The 17259-nt window shown below is 31.7% G+C and overlaps 2 protein-coding genes and 1 non-coding gene across 3 annotated transcripts; 2 read left to right on the forward strand and 1 right to left on the reverse strand.

Annotated features, from left to right (window-relative positions):
- The first annotated feature begins 2826 nt into the window (after positions 1-2826).
- Positions 2827-7855, forward strand: LOC11411976 (beta-glucosidase 12). Its single transcript, XM_039834069.1, has 13 exons — positions 2827-3032; positions 3472-3541; positions 4547-4605; positions 4775-4850; positions 4965-5042; positions 5131-5218; positions 5406-5661; positions 6083-6225; positions 6620-6837; positions 6942-6973; positions 7061-7163; positions 7345-7453; positions 7549-7855. The coding sequence occupies exons 1-13, from the start codon at positions 2859-2861 to the stop codon at positions 7718-7720; spliced, it is 1578 nt and encodes a 525-aa protein (XP_039690003.1). The 5' UTR covers positions 2827-2858; the 3' UTR covers positions 7721-7855.
- A 1030-nt stretch (positions 7856-8885) lies between these two features.
- TRNAE-CUC (transfer RNA glutamic acid (anticodon CUC)) lies at positions 8886-8958 on the forward strand. The gene has a single exon. It is a non-coding gene; the product is annotated as a tRNA-Glu (tRNA).
- Positions 8959-9566: 608 nt separating this feature from the next.
- LOC11433950 (multiple RNA-binding domain-containing protein 1) lies at positions 9567-12598 on the reverse strand. Its single transcript, XM_003615677.4, has 4 exons — positions 12363-12598; positions 10424-10492; positions 10205-10311; positions 9567-10113 (listed from the first exon to the last, which is right to left on the reverse strand). Exons 1-4 carry the CDS (start codon positions 12493-12495, stop codon positions 9973-9975), a joined length of 450 nt encoding a protein of 149 aa, XP_003615725.1. The 5' UTR covers positions 12496-12598; the 3' UTR covers positions 9567-9972.
- Positions 12599-17259: the final 4661 nt, after the last annotated feature.

A 17259-nucleotide genomic window follows, 5' to 3' on the forward strand; every position in this document is an offset into this window, starting at 1 on the left:
TGGGGTATTGCGTTCGCGTCTTCATAGTGTTGTCACCTCACCATCCACAACCCCTTGTGGGGTAATTTAAGTAGTTGTCGACGGGTGGTTTACTCTGTCTCTGACAATTTTATGTTTGTCATATTTAAAACCCTCTTTGTACCGGATTTTCTCGTGATTTAGCAAGTTGGTTGCCTAGTCGTGATGGAGTTATGGATCTAGTTATCCAAAAGGGTATGTGAAACGGATGTTGTCATGTCTAGTGACGTTCTCGTTCTTAGATTCTTTGATTTTATTCAGATTTGTTGTAATTTACAAGTTTTAGGTTTGGCGTCTTGATGGCTTAATGTGATTTATCAAGGGGTTTGTTGGTGTCATGGTGCGTGAATCAGTCCATGTTAGCGGCCAGTTCATTCCTCGTAGTTCATATTGAGATGTGAAGAGTAATTGAGAGTGTTATCTATGACTCGTCAATCAACTTTTATAGAGTGTTATCTCTGGACACCATTCTTACTGCTAATGAGGTGGTTGATGAGGCAAACAAATTAAAGAAAGAGTTACTTATATTCAAGGTTTACTTCGAAGAGGCACATAATTATGTCAACTGGAAATATTTAGAGTCAGTTATGGAAAAAATGAATTTCCCCGTTTTGTGGTTGAAGTGAATTATGAAATTTGTAACTTCTGCAATGACATTAATACTTGTTAATGAGAGTTCAAAAAATAAGTTTTCTTTTGGGAGGGGTTATGACAAGGCAATCACCTCTCCATTTTTGTTCTCAAGAAGGGGGATATTAGGAAAAGACCTTGGATTAATTGGAATACCATTATCTACCTAGGCAAGGAGAACATATGTTTAGGGGTGTACAAATTGCGGGAATTTAATTTAGCTTTGTTAGGAAGATGACGTTGGAGGGTTTGTGTTGAACATGATAGTTTGTGACTGAAGGAGGGAGGATGAGGGAGGCTGGGCGTGGTGAGTCTGTGTGGTGGAGGAATGTTAAGGGTCTGCATAGAGGGGAGGGCTTGACAATATGAAGATGATTTAACGACAACTTGGTGAGGGTGGTGGGAGACGGCACAAGAACGTTTGTGAGAGATTGAGAAGGTTGTTCGACTAACAGAGAGTTGTTTCGCTACACTAGTAGATATGTATGCGATAGATTGACAGTTTGGGGGTGGGGGGGGGGGGGGGGGGGGGGGGGGGCTCTGAAATGACGATGTCGGTTATTTGCTCAGGGAGGAAGAGATGTTGGGGGAATGTTGTGAGGCTTTATCTTGCATTCTTTTACATGTGGAGTTGGTATCTTACACCTAACAAAGGTTACGCTGTTAGTGGAGTACACCGATTGTTGACTGCGGTAGAGTCGAGTACCCGCCATGATCTTTAGGAAATCATTCAAAATAAAACAATACCACCAAAAGTTTCAATTTTTTCTTGGAAGTTGGGAAAGAATCGACTTTCTACCAAAGATAATCTACTAAAACATGGTATTTTCACACAAATTTAAATGTTTGTACTATTGCCTGTGACTTTGAGGAAAAATTGGATCACTTGTTCTTGGGATGTAAGTTTTTTTGAGACCTTGTGTTATGGGTTTAACCAGTCAGTTGTATTCTCTTTTTATGTTTTTTGTTCGTGTATATTTTTAACTCTTGTAGTACTTTGTGTTCCTTACACAATTACACTCCTTGAGTTTGAGAGAACATATTTGTATATAATTTCATTTTGCTTTATTCACAAAACATATACAATATATATCTTTGTAATTTTATTTAAAAAATAAATAAATAAAATTCACTAACTACTTTTCTTGATATATGTAAAATAAAAAGTAAAATGGACTTATACTATAAAAAGACAAAATATTTAGCGTTTAATTGTTTTTTTTGTCAAGTAATATATATAGTTGCTCGATCTCACACATTTTAAATTTGAGGCGTTCGAGGTTTGAACCCCAATCTCTACATGTATTATACAATGTTCTTACTAACTGAGTTAATCTTACCGATTAAATTATTAGTGCATGAGTTGGAATTATATAAAATTCTTCCAACTAAGTAAAACATTTTTTTTAAGGGCACATGACTTCTTTTTATTAATGTAGTTCACATAAATTGAGTGCGGACTAAAGTGCATGAATAATATAAAATTGGAAAGATTTAAAGAATAATTTATTTATAAATTAATTCCTAAATTTTCTGGCTCAAAAGACAAATTCTTTCATTTTGTTAAAAAAATTAAATTCTTTATTATATGATAATTTGCCCGTCTTAATTTACAAAACTAATTGTCCTAATTTATTAAAAAAAATTGTCCTAATTAAGTTCTTGGATTAAATATAAAGTCCATATATCTATTCCCTTTTTTTAGTTCATTCTATATACACAATCAATCTAATGTTTTGTAAACTACAAGTAAATCGCAACCAATCAAATGAATGACTAAAAATAAAATGATTAAAGTTTAATTTCTGTAATTTTTTCTTTAAAATTGTAATTTTTTATTTTATTTTTTTAATTTGTATATACCAATAATGTAAAATTATTTTATACATGTATCCAATTAAATCACTTTATGATATCACTAATTTAAACCCCGACCTTATATATATATTATACATCGTCTACAACTACACATTATATATCCTAATAATAAAGTTTCAATTGTTTCAAAAATAAATAAATAATAAAGTTTCGACATAAAATAATCTCTTCCGAAAAACGTAACGCAAATTTAAACATTGGGATTTGTCAATTTCCTACGGCTTCATGATTAACATCACCAAATGACTCATCTTGCAGTTTTTCTTGCATAAAATGCTCTCATTGACACAAATGTTATTCATGCAATCAATTAATTAAAATCATCATATGATATGGCATTCAACATTGTTTTTCTTCTCTGCCTCTTTTCTCAAATTATTACTACCACAGTGACATTGAAAACTTTCTCAGAACCTATTTCTCCCAATATTCTCGATGTTACTTCATTAAATCGAAGTAGTTTTCCTACAAACTTCATCTTTGGAGCATCAAACTCGGCATACCAGGTTTTTTCGGTTTATTCTTTATCTAGATCTTTTTTATTTTCCGTGGTTAAAATTGATATCGTTTCAAATAGTTAGTGCATGTTTGATTATGTGGTGAGATTAAAAAATTATGATGAACCAGAACCACCATGATAGTGTATAGTTTTTGTCAAAATTCATCGTGATTTGACCAATTTGACCGCTCAACCAAACATGCTCTTAGTGCCCGTTTGTTTTCGCGCTACATAAAAATCAATCATGCGTCAAGTTCAAAGCTAGAGTTAATTCGTAGCTTTTTGTAGTGTATTGGGATGTAGTGCAAAAGTGAATTCAAACATACACTTAATATACTCTAATCACATTTTGAAGCAACTTTCTACGTCACAAATTAATTTTTTATTTTTATTTTTGCTACCAAGACATGAGTTTTGTTGTGTTCATTGTATATAAACATGTACAGTACGAAGGTTCTGCAAAGGAAGGTGGCAAAGGAACAAGTATATGGGATACCTTTACTCACAAATATCCAGGTTATCTCTATCTATTTACCTTTAGGAAGCTTTTAAATTATTTATTAAAAGCTACTTTGTTTTATACGAAATTAATTAAGCTTCCCACACAAAAAAAAAAAACTCTCATGTATAAATAATAAATATATATGTATACTTTTTAAAAGGATTGGACAGAAAGATGACATTTTTTTGGTCAAGTCCTCTTTCTTTAATCTTTTTTCCAACTCTTTTATAAAGTACAAACCATTCCTAAAGTGATTTGGTTCGGATAACAACTTATGATTTCAAACCTACAAACTTAATCATTTGAAAAACACATGAGAATATCTACTAGTGTTTCAATTTAGTTAAAAGTGATTTTAAATTATGTAATTTAGTTCAAATGTATGAATTCTATTAAATAGAGTGTCATTGTTTTTTAATTTTAAATTATATATATGTGTGTCATGACATGATCCGAATCAAACCAATTTGTTCATTACTTTCATTGGGTTGATTGCGTATCAAAAAAAAAGTACAATTTTTTGAGCCAATCTGAACTAATGATTCTTGACCGAAACTGAGCCAACCCAACCCAACTCATTTTATTCGTTGATCGAAATATATTTTCAATTTTTTATATAATGTTTGTTTATTTTTTCTTCCATAAAACAAATAAGTTTATAGGTTTAGTCCTTGTAATATAGGCAATTTTTTTATTCCCTTAAACTAGAATTAAACATTAATTTGAAATAAAGAATATGTTAATTATTGTAATTTAGGGTTTCTTAAAGAGTAAAATATATTACAAGTACGTAAAAATAACAACATTATTAACTTTTTTAATCTTGTACTAGAATAAACTTTTTTTCCCTCAAACTTTAGTTGGGGTATATTTATTTCTTAAGATCAAATAAACTAGAATATATTTAAGAGTAAGTATATCCCTTAAAATACATATACTATAAGGATTAAAACAAAACAACTAGAATTAAAGTATGTCAATGCATGACTTACATTTAATAAATGGTGATCGATATACAGAAAAAATAATCGACAGAAGCAATGGAGATGTCTCTATTGACGGGTATCATCGGTACAAGGTATGATTCACATATCATTAGCAAAGTGGTTAAACTTAAAACTTTCACTTAAAGCAAAAATGTCTCAAACAAATTTTACTTTAGGTTTCACTCAATGGATTTTCTACTAAAATTCTTTAATATATCGATGTATTTTATTTTTATGTTATAGAAAATTTGTTTTATACAGGAAGATGTTGGGATCATGAAGTATATGAATTTAGATGCATATAGATTATCCATCTCATGGTCTAGAATACTACCAAGTAAGTTGATAATTTCCCATCCTTAAACAATGCATATATCAAGTAAATTATTGTAGTCATAGTAAACTATATCCACATTTAATCAAAAAAATAAAAATAAAACTATATTCACAGATGGAAGGATAAGTGGAGGCATTAATCAAGAAGGGATCACATTCTACAACAACTTCATCAACGAGCTAATAGCTAATGGTCACAAATATTAAAATTTGCATTTTATAATTTCTTAAGCATAGCATAGTACATTGCAATCATAATTGAAAAATTATTAGTTTTGCAGGTATAGAAGTATTTGTGACACTATTTCATTGGGATCTACCACAAGCCTTGGAAGACGAGTATGGAGGTTTCTTAAGTCCTCGCATAGTGTAAGCGACGATGTACTAACGTTAAAACTATAATTTATTTAGAATTATATGAGTAAATTAAATTTTCTTCTAAGTTGAAGAATGCTTTAGATGTGAAACTAGTATCTTTTTGTGTGTGCATGGAGCGGTAAGAAGAGTCTATAGTGCTACAAAAAGTTTGATTATACTTTTACATTTTGAATTTTAGAAATGATTTTCGGGATTACGCGGAGCTTTGCTTCAAGGAATTTGGAGATAGAGTGAAGTACTGGATTACGATAAATGAGCCATCCACTTACTGCACAGGTGGATATGTTGTTGCGATATTTCCACCTGGTAGATGTTCAGATTGGCAAAACCTCAACTGCACCGGTGGTGATTCGGGGACAGAGCCATATTTAGTTGCACATCACCTACTCCTTGCTCATGCAGCCGCTGTTCAAGTTTACAAGACAAAATATCAGGTTCATTTTATCTTTGAGTAATGATAACTTTGAAGCTCTAAAATGTACCAAACTTATGTATATTAGTCTTCCTTTCATCAGTCTTGAGTCTTGACAAGCAGTTTCCTCTAGATTTTGAAAGCAGGACACAATCCTTTTGTACCAAGCGCGTCATAAGGCCTTTATATCCTTGTGTCTGCTCAACAAAGTCAGTTTCCTCTACATCACGATGTAGAAAAGCACTTTCACATCTAGTTGATAAAGGCACCATCATTTGAAAGTTGTAAGACCAATGATAGTTCTTACTTCTTATAGTATATCCCATATAGCAGCAGGGGGAAACATTTTGCGCTAGACATCCTTGTATTACTTGTGTCTATAGACAAGTTCTCATAAATGTTTTTATCAACTTCAATACTAATTGTGCAAGTTTAATTTACAGGTTCCATTGTTACTTAAAAGCCAAACTACATCTCAAAAGGGTTGGATAGGAATAGCCTTACAATCTTACTGGTTTGTGCCGTTTTCAAATAGCAAATCCGATGAAAGAGCTGCAGAACGAGCAATTGACTTCATGCTTGGATGGTTAGTAGCTCATTGCACACTCGCTCTATATATGAAATTATGAACTTAACATCACTTGATTATATTAAAAAGAAAAAACAAATGGAGCATGATTTACTAAAGCATTTTCATTTTTCATTCATCTATCAAAGTATGAAGTATTGTTAATTATTAATGTTATTATTATGAAACTCTCAATACCCTCGTCGTTTTTTGGGTGCATCCTATCCTGCACCACCACGATGTATTGTAATTTAAAAAATTATATTATAAAGTTTTGAAAATTGAATAAACACATATCCTCAATTCTAGTAAGGTATTGCAAGTGTGACAACGGGAGACAATATGTGCCCGCGTGCACACACACAGCACCATAAGAAAGCTAAAAAACATTCTATTGAAATCTCTATTTCAGGTTTATGACACCATTGACAACAGGAGACTATCCACAACATATGCGATCCTTGGTTGGACAACGATTGCCAAAGTTCTCTGAAGAACAAACCAGGCTACTCAACGGTTCTTTTGATTTTATTGGATTAAACCACTACACATCTCGATATGCAGCCAATGCACCTAATTTAAACACTACTATACCTTGCTATCTCACAGATTCCCTTGCCAATCTTACAAGTAAACACACCTTTATTCATCACTTATATCATAATGAATTTTAACTAATAATTTAAATCTTTGTTGAATTTGACGACGATCTCTCTTATTTTTTGTAATGGAAGCTGAACGTAACGGGATACCCATAGGTCCACAGGTACGTACAAGTGCGACCAAATCAAATGAAGTTTATCTTTCTGCTAAAATAAAAATATGAAACCTCCATGATTATATATATCTGCAGGCTGCTTCAGATTGGTTTTACAGTTATCCAATTGGATTTAAGAAACTGTTGGTCTACATCAAGGAAAAGTACAAGAATCCATTGATTTATGTTACCGAAAATGGTAAATTACAACAATCCTCGATAAATATTGCAAAGTAAATCTATGAATGAACATGAATATGTGAACTAGTTATTTGCTTAGGTGCATCACACACACACACATATCATATACAAGCATATGGATAATGGACTTACCTTCATGTACAAGAAATTTTTCCTCACATACTTGGCTTGATTTGCAGGTATAGATGAGAAAAATGATCCAACACTGCCATTGGAGGAAGCGCTTAAGGACATTGACAGAATTCATTATTATCAGGACCATCTCTCATATCTTCAATCAGCAATTAGGTAATGGTTGTTTTTATATCTAAAAATTCTGTCTATTTGCTTCAATACACATCTTAATACTTTCTATTTTGTTTTGTTTTTTGTTAATATATAAGGATCGGCGTAAATGTAAAAGGATATTTTGCGTGGTCGCTATTGGACAATTTTGAATGGGGTGAAGGGTACACAGTGAGGTTTGGAATGAACTTTGTAGATTACAACAATGACTTGAAAAGATATCAAAAGCTCTCAGCACAATGGTTCAAGAATTTTCTGAAGAGACTTTAATTAGACTTTCTGATATTTATATGCATGTCTCTCTTTGTAATGGTATTTAAAAAAGAAACATAAATGAAGTAGTTACATATGATTGTTCATTTTCTAAAGAAATTATGCGATTCTATAAATCATGGCTTTTGTGTATATTTAGTCTTTTCTCTTGTTATGTTTCAATAATAACCTTGCCACACCCTTTACAACCCTTACCATGACCACACTGACATTTAGATGTTATAAGAATCTTTGGTAATCTATCTTGGAAAAGCCTCTGAAAGAATCATGATTCATATCGAAGAATATTCTTCATTGCTTTGAAAGTCCACCCTATCAACTAAGTTTCGAAGACCTACTAGCAACTCCTCCTCCCACTTAATCACCATTCACCACTGACACGACCAACACCAGACGCCGTCCCTCTAGCTTACAATCTCAGCCACAGTTGCTTGCTTCTTTGTTTTCGGCCATTTGAAATAGTCGGGGATACATCACTCTAAAGCCTGTTCTCTCAATCCATTGATCCTGCAAAAAACATCATTAAGGTTAGTTTACCTCCCAAAGATATGTGTCTCCCTTTCCAAGCCCTTATACTCCTTAAATTTTCCGTTCGCCACAACTTTCGTAACCAGCCTATATAAGCCTTCTATGATCGATGCGAATGCAAAAGGGACAAGTGGATCTCCCTGTCTAAAGTCCCGCTTGATTCGACTATCATCAATAGGGCTACCATTAACTAGTATAGACACATGGCTGCCGAAAATGCATGACATAATCCACTTCCTCCATGCATCACAAAAACTCTATCTAGCAAGCACATATTCAAGAAACTTCGAACTAACTAATAATATTTTTGTTGTCCTACCACTAAAATGGTAAAAGGCTACAGAGATTTGCATAGCACAAACTCTGGTACGTGGATACAGACGCATCGACACTCCTAATGTCAAAAATGCCTATTAAGCAAGAATGATAAATGACCTTTAACAACACCCTCTTCATTCCTCCTTACTCCTTCAATAATTACCTACAATTTCATCAACCTAGTATATAGATTAAGATTTTGTGATTATCAGAAGAAAAATGAAAAATCTATAACTAAAAGCATAAACACAAGAATTTATACTCGAGTTCTATAACTTACATATTAATAGGCTTTAATTGGAAACTAAAACACAAATCCGTTGTAGTCTAGTTGGTCAGGATATTCGGCTCTCACCCGAAAGACCCGGGTTCAAGTCCCGGCAACGGAATCTTTTTTTATTTATTTATAATTTCTCTTTTTTTTTTTTCCTCGAAGGACTCTGTTTCTTTTAAATATTTCCAATTTTGTAAATACATCACGAAAATGGTAAGTTGGTGCCAATGGAATACTACTACCACCCCTCACAATATCTGCAGTGCCAAACTTTTGAAAAATTCTTATTTTTATAAAATACACATTAAATTCTTTTAAGTTTTTTAGGACTGAGTTCAGATAATTTTTTCTGCATTGTGAGTTTATGCTTATTCAAACTTGATTTTGTTTAGACAAAAGTAATTTTAGAACTAAAAAATTGATTTTAATATGTTTGATTATTTTCAAATAAAATCAATTTTGTCTTGAATTAATCTCTAAAGTTAATTTGTAAGCTCAACTTTCTTTTTCATTTAAGTATTTAAATATAAATTACTTATATTCAACTTACTTTTAATCAAAATCAATTCATTCAACATGTGAAATACGGGGTTAAGTAGATGTTTTCAAGACAATGAAAAAGTTGATAACCGCTTTGAGTAAATACAAATAATAACATATCTGAATTTTATTTATTATTGTCATTTTGAAAAGAACAAAAACACTTTGGAACTATTTGTCAAATTGTTAAAATATAACAATATATGCGGTAATAGTAAGCGTGACATGAGCTTGAAACATGTAGCATATATAAATTTGTTACAAAAGACAATTTCATTCAAAGGTGTAGTAGCAACTAGAACCTCAAAAACTACTAAATCTAAATCAGCAGTATCTTATATGTACAGTAACTTGAAAGATCGGTATGAAGTTCAGTATTGTATCCAATATTACAAAGAGTGGGCTTGCATGGCGAATCAAACCTTAACCTCCAAGTTATAGCTTCAAACACACTGTGCTTAGGTGAAATTGTCACCGCGGTTTCAAACACACTAAAACTTAATGGTCTATCAAGCCTATAGCAATCCCTAAATAACATGATACTTGTTCCATCACTGTCTCTTTTACGGCTTTATTATCTGAAATTTGATCAGTACCAGCAATCTACCTCTTCTACTTGCACTGCTGGCAAATTCCACTTCTTTGGAGGCCCTGAGGCCTTTGGAGATCCAACAAAATTATGCACATCAAGTTTCTCAAGTTCTACAGAGATCGTACGACCATAAAAACTCTGCAGATAAAGGATAAAAAACATTAAAAAGATAGCATTCAGTTGTCAAAGTTGATAATCAAAAGATAGGGCATGCCATTAAAATCTGAACCTGTTGATCCATTGTTTCAAGTGCAAGCATGGCATCGTCTTGACATGTGTATTGAATAAAAGCAAGTCCCTTTGATCTTTCTGTGCTTACATCTTTAACCATTTGGACTGGAGCACACACCAAATAAATGGCACAGGTGTGAGCCAAAGTACTAAAATCAGTTATGCACCATATTTTAAGTGCTGCTATATCGAAGTATGAGAAAATTCATGCACTTACCTTCAGCTATCTTGCCAAAATTTGAAAATTTCTTCTGCAAAGCATTCTCGCCAGTAAAATAGGGTAGATCTGTCTCCAAAGAAGAGCAGGTAGGACTTCATAAAAAAATGGTAAATAAAAGAAAGAAATATCCCTTCCAAAAAAATAAAACAAAATGCTCCATAGTCCATAGCATCCAGATATCAGGAGAGAATATTAAAAGGATATGAAAGACTGATCACAGATCAAAATGAAGAACTACATAATGTAAAGAAAATTCTCCACACTCAACAATCAGCCAGATTTGTGAAAACAGAAACTAGTCAATCCACAAGTGTTTTTTTATCTACATCAAGTTAATAAGATAATCCACAAGAAAAGTTTTTTTTGTAGATATCTGGATGAAGCTTAGTGCTTTGGAACAAAAGGCATCAAGTGTGTTAGTGGAAGTCCATAATTTCGAATTCAAAAGCATGTAATATGACAGATAAGTGAACGTCAATTTTGTAAAAAATCAAAATGTAGTTGGCACAATCATCTTAGAGAAGATGAATGCAATATTGCCAATTTTCCATCCAAATGATTGTGCAGTTGGCACCTTCGGATTTTCATTTATCAGTTACGGACATTGTAAAATGACTTTTTTTTTCATTATTATACTGGAACTTATTTCCATTACCATACAGGAAAGAGGAACAAGAACCCATCTAAACAGAGAAAACAAGTTGTTAAAGAGTCTCACATTGGATGAGATATGACCTGACTATGTGTTAAAAGTGGGAGCAGTCCTCACCTTACAAGCCGGCTTTGTAAGGTTGAGTTAGGCCCAAACCAAATTCTAAGACAAGCATATATAACAAGAACCAAAAAAAGCATAATATTGGCTTAAAAAGGCTCTTAAATCACTTTTCACTTCTAACAAGAATACCCTTCTCCTCTACTGCCCAAGAAAAAAATGACTTAACCTACATAGATGCAACAGAAACACATCTATCCTAAAGATGTTGCAACATGTTTTCAAAAGCGTGCTTTAGCAGAGCAGACATGTCTTAATACTACATAGACCGCTACAGACATGCACTAGCTGAGCAGTTTAGTTAACTCTATGATTTCAAAATAGCTGCCATCCCGTTATCTGCTATCTCACTATAGCATTTTTTGGGTTGACCGCTACACTGCTCTATATGGGATTGATAACACCGGTTATAGATAGAAATTTCTGAATGAAAATTCAGTAGTTGCATGCAAGCTGCAATCCAAACCAGTAGAGATAGCACAGTACACGCCTTCATCACAAGAAAGAATCTGACAGGAAGGAAGCTTCCCTTACAAGGGAAGAGCAAATACTACTCAGAGAATGCAATTCAAAATATTATAAATGATGGTCTGCCTGCGGCAGCGTAGCATTCTTCTTATGTATATCTAATGTGTTAAGTAAAAGCATTGAAGAGAGCAAATGGTGAAATGAGGATTTTCGTGATGCAAATAAGCAAATTAGAAAGAAAAAGGTAAATCAGACCAATAGAGCTTCAAATTCCTAGTCCTAACTAATAAACTAACGAAAAACCACGCATCGAGGCTAGGCTGGTGATACCCATTCACAAAAGTGGTTAGTATTATTTTGTATGTGAGATTTGTCTCTGGGCTAGGAGCAATTGTTCTTGATAAGGAGTTCATTGGATTGAACTCTTGTTTTCTCTTATTGTTTCTGTTTTTCACCATTGTAGAGCTTGAAGCTCACCATTTCCCAATTCAATAACAATTGTTCTATCACGCTAGTACGATTCAACACTTGTAACAATGAAAACAACAATGGATCAACTCCTAATATAATGTATTCCCTATAGATTACATTCAACACTTGTAACATTGAAAACAACAATGGATCAAATAAAGAAATTGAAAACAGCTTGAAGGGTAGAAAATTATGAGAAAATAAGAGAGTGAGAGAGTTACTTACTTTTAACAAGGATTTTGCTAGCAAGCGGATATTCGTGTCGCATAGATAATGATGATCTGAGGAGGTTTAGACGAGAACGGTTTGGTGGTGTGTAGTAAGGGAATGAAGCCAACCCCAAAATCTTTGTCTCCATCAAAACTAAAACCAAGCAACCTCGTATTCGTCGTCGTCTCTGTGTCAGAAAATAATCCCAACTCCTTTTTGACTTTTCAATTGTTGGATTTAGACTGGTTGGTTGCTTCCGTTTTCGGTAGAAAAAATAAATTATACTACCTCATTTATTTTTTAATTGTTACATTTTAACATTTTACACAAACTAAGACAATCAATAAATGTTACTATTTTTGATATAATAATTTTTATTTTTACTATAATAACCTTATTTATTTAATATCTCCACAATAATAAATAAGGGTAATATTAGTAAAATAACATTTAATGTTGCATTGATCTATGTAAAGTGACACTTAAATAAGAACAAAAAAATTCTTTAAAAGAGACACTTAAAAAGGAACGGAGGGAGTAGTCTTCCATAGAAAATTGTGGGTTTAAATACTTGGGATTGTCTATTGCGGATGATCCTAAGAAGCTCCAAACTTAGGTGATTGTATTGTGCTTTTAAAGTCTATCTTGTCGGTTGTGCCAATTTACTTCTTATTTTCTTCAAGGAACCATCAAGTAATATTTCTCTTATTGAATCTTCATTTGATTTTTTTTTAGGGGAGAGTGAGGATGCAAGGAAAATCCACTAGGTGAAATGAGATAGAGTGTTGAAACCAAAAGATACGGGAGGTTTAGGTCTAAGAGATCTGAAATTTTTTAATTTAGCTCTCTTAGAAAAATTGTGATGGAGGTTGAAAATTGAACTAAACTGGATGGACTCAGTGTTTTTCGGATGGTTGAATTTTTTTTTTTTTTTTCTTAACACAGTCTCGATGGTTGGATAAACTCTCAAAAAAAATTTGGGTCGTATTTGACTTCCGGTATACATTTTACCGAAATCTCACAATGGACGCCGATGGTCATGTATGATCAAGTCGGGTGTACCTCATGAACAAGATGTGTGGTATTCAAGCCAATGATTTGATCTATCGCGACTCGTCGTATGCTCTTTCTCGAAGCAGATGGGGGGATTTGTTCAACAAAAGGCCCCATAAGACTGTGTAAAGTGATCATACCTTGGGTGATACCCCTATTTATAATGTTGTATTCTATTGATACACTCCTTGTTATTTTTATATTTTCTCCTTTAATTTGTTCAACTTGTAACAAAATTAATATGGTTTACTTTGAGCAACTGATTTCAAAATAGATGTGATGTCTATCCTCTTTGAATGAGATACATGTTAGTAGGAAAAACCCAACAATTATCTTATAGTTTGTCGGCACTTAAGGTAGTAGAGCACGTTGGTCCTTAGTTTGTTCATGAAGTGGGATTAAGGTGATCCCTGAGACGATGTAGGAGACATAGTTTTGTGTTGCACGTTAGTAATCGATTAACGTTTTTGGATAATTCACTCTAATATAATGTTCACAAACAAAAATTATAAAGATATTATTTGGGTGAAAGTTTGTGTGCATGAATGTAGAATATTTTGGTGATAAGAAATGCTAGAAATCTTACATTGAGTAGATAAAAATATTCAATGTGATATTTTTCAATTTAATAAACTGATCTCTTGTGATAGAATCTCTTCGCGTATTTAAATTGTGACAGTTGATGTTTTTGCTAAGAATTGAGTCACAAAAAATCAAAAATAGCAACCTACATAGTATTTGCTACGTAGGCTTTTACACAGATGGCTATGACAGATAAAATTGTTAAATGTGACATTTAAATCATAAGTCTATTATTTTTCTTCAAAAAAAAGTCACAAGTCTCTTCAACCTAATATATTAATCTTTTAAGGTTAAACTCTTTAAATGAGATTAAACCCTAATATAAAAAAGAGAATTGTTTTTTGTAATAGAGATATTTTATGAAAAATTTGTAATAATATGATGAAAAAGAAATTAAGACAGAACAAAGAAATGTTGATAAGAACATGAGAATTGAGATGTGAGATGAGATGGCAACGGTTATGATGCCAAATAAGCCAAATATTAAAGAACGTGTACGTGTCTGTTGTCCTCACTCTCCTTCCTTCCTTCCAACGGTAAACTTCACAGAACCTGCTCTTGCTATCTCAATCACCAGATGGGCCCCACATTTTCATAGCTGGTCCAATCTTATTCATCAATACAAAGAAAAGAAATCAAAATCTTAATCAGCAAGGAGGAAATTATTGGGGCACTTGCACAGTGGTTTAAGTCAAAGATCAAAATCATAAAACACTCTTTCAACACCGATATAGTACACTATTTTTATTTATTCTTTTATTCATTCACACATATCCTAAGACCAAATTTTCTATTTTATTTTTACAACTTTCTCCAGCTTTAACTACCTTCATGTCCCAAGTTACATTCTTACCCTCCACTTTCATTTACATGATTCATTTTTAGTGATCACACGTTATTAGAGTCAACATTCAAATTACTACATTTTAATGCAAGTTAATGTTAATGACCCCTTTAATAATTGAAGAAAGTCATGCTTTACTATTCAAATTGAAATTTATGAAATGTTAACTAGTGTTTTCGAAACACTCTTTAAGAATTTTGGCAAAATTACACAATTAGTCCCTTAACTTTATTTTAGGTAACACTTTCGTCTTTTATCTTTTTTTTGTCACGATTTAGTCATTTATGTTATAAAATAACAACATAGTTATCTTTTTTATGAAAAAAATAATCAAAAACTCCAAAAAAAAAATCATCAAACTCATAGGCAAACGTAAATCTTCATCATACAAGCATATAAAATCAAATTTCTTTGAAAAAAAATTTCATAAAAAATGATAAGATATTGTCATTTTATAACATAAAGGACTAAATCGTGACAAAAAAAGATAAAGGACGAAAGTGTTGCCTAAAATAAAGTTAAGGGACTAATTGTGTAATTTTGCCAATAATCTTTGAAGATAAATTTTTATTAAAATCTGTGTAATCAAGACATTGAAATTTATAAATTTGACTTTTATAAAAAATACTTTTTAAATTAAAAATCCTTAAAGAGTGCGGATATTCGTTTTTTTGACAAAAACAAGGATATTCGTTAACAAGACCCTTGAAATTTACGGTATGTTAAGATTTCTCAAATTAAAAATTATACTATGTGCATGTTTGAATTTCCAATATTTACGTTTATGACGTATGATTTGAGTGAAAGTATATTTTAAAATGATAGACAAATATATGATAAATGTGAGTAGTTGTTCTTTAAAATATGAACTAAAGAGTTCCTTTTTTTTTTTTTTTTTTGGTACAAAAACTAAAGAGTTCCTTAATCCTTTTATTAATGTTTTTGGAGCTAAAACTATGGAAACAGATCTTTGCATAACTTTTATTTTAACAACAGGAAAACAAATATTTTAACAAATATATATACGGTCATTATTATAAGTAAAAATTAACATTTTAGATTCATTTATTAAATAATGTATGTGATTTATAATAAAGACCATATACAATATTAATTAAATGAATCTAAAATATAATTTTTTGCTTATAATAGCAACTGGAGGGTGTACTTTTTTAGAGATTAATTAATATAAATTCGTGTAGAATCTCTTGATAGAATCTCTCCCTCTCCAACAAGTCGGCCCTAGTTTTCTCTATCTAGGTTTTCTCTTACAATTTCTTCATTGAGGGGTGGTTTTGGGTCAATATTTGACCTGAAATCACCCCTCTTCATCTTTTTCTCTTTATTTCAATCTAAATAAGTGATTTTCACATAGATCTAGGTTTTTTTTCTTTGTAATTTCATCATCTAAGTGTGGTGATTTGTTGTTCGTCATCTTGTGCGGCGTTGTTTGATTTCCCATCTTCGTGCGGTGTTCATTTAATTCATATTGAAAGATCGATTGTTCAATCAAAGATTTGGACGTCAACATTGCAGATTCATCCCTTACGTTTTTAGCGGTGTTTAATGATGTAATCTCTCTATTTGAATGAATGAATATCATTTTGTTTTTGTCAAAAAAATTAATATAAATTCGTGTAAAAAATTTAGTTGACCATCCGATAAATATTAATTGAAAAGATATGATGAGATAACTTCCAAAAATAATATAAATATATAATCATATATTATTATTTTATTTATACTTGTGATGGACATCAATTAAATTTTTGTTTCCTTCAAAAAAAATCAATTAAATTTTTGCTGCCCTAATACTTATAACCGAATCTTTGACCGATAATCATATATTTTTTTATCCAACATGATATTTCAAGATATTTCAACAATTTGTAAAAGAAAAGGAAAGATATTTTAACAAATTTATGTAATAATAATCACCAATATATTTTGTCAAAAAAATAAATAAATAATCACCAATATATATATATTATTGGGAAGAAGCTATTTTAAGAAAAATTTATATGATGAAATTTTGTCAAAGAAAAAAATAGTTAGATAACCATAAATTATTATATTTTTTGTGTAAAAATTTTAAATTATTAATTTTTTACTTGTGAATGCATACCAATTAAATTTTATCTTTTCTTTCCCTAAGTACACATAAAACGAATCTTTGACCAATTTCCACATACTCCATATGAAGAAGATAGATATGTCATTCAAGTAGTAAGCAAAGGGCAAAATCGAAGTTTCCATAGCATGGTCAAAGAACGTTTTAAAAATTGACTTGGAAGAAAGAAAGAAAGAAACTAAAACTATAGCTGTGATTTAGTAGCAAAATTCACATCACAAATAACACGCAAATCAAATTAACAATTAAATTAAATGGGTCCCACATTTTCTTTCCTTTAAATAGCAATTCTTCATCCTCCT

This window comes from Medicago truncatula, chromosome 5 (genome assembly GCF_003473485.1).
Source record: "Medicago truncatula cultivar Jemalong A17 chromosome 5, MtrunA17r5.0-ANR, whole genome shotgun sequence".
Classification (NCBI taxonomy): domain Eukaryota; kingdom Viridiplantae; phylum Streptophyta; class Magnoliopsida; order Fabales; family Fabaceae; genus Medicago; species Medicago truncatula.

Bases quoted from the DNA above. Each gene is read 5' to 3' on its own strand.
- LOC11411976 (XM_039834069.1), top strand. From the start codon at position 2,859: ATGGCATTCAACATTGTTTTTCTTCTCTGCCTCTTTTCTCAAATTATT. The intron at 6,838-6,941 runs GTAAACACACCT...TTGTAATGGAAG, and splicing joins TTCCCTTGCCAATCTTACAA to CTGAACGTAACGGGATACCC. The intron at 7,164-7,344 runs GTAAATTACAAC...CTTGATTTGCAG, and splicing joins GATTTATGTTACCGAAAATG to GTATAGATGAGAAAAATGAT.
- LOC11433950 (XM_003615677.4), bottom strand. From the start codon at position 12,495: ATGGAGACAAAGATTTTGGGGTTGGCTTCATTCCCTTACTACACACCA. The intron at 10,493-12,362 runs GTAAGTAACTCT...CTTTGGAGACAG, and splicing joins TAGCAAAATCCTTGTTAAAA to ATCTACCCTATTTTACTGGC. The intron at 10,114-10,204 runs GTTCAGATTTTA...CTTTATCTGCAG, and splicing joins TTGAAACAATGGATCAACAG to AGTTTTTATGGTCGTACGAT.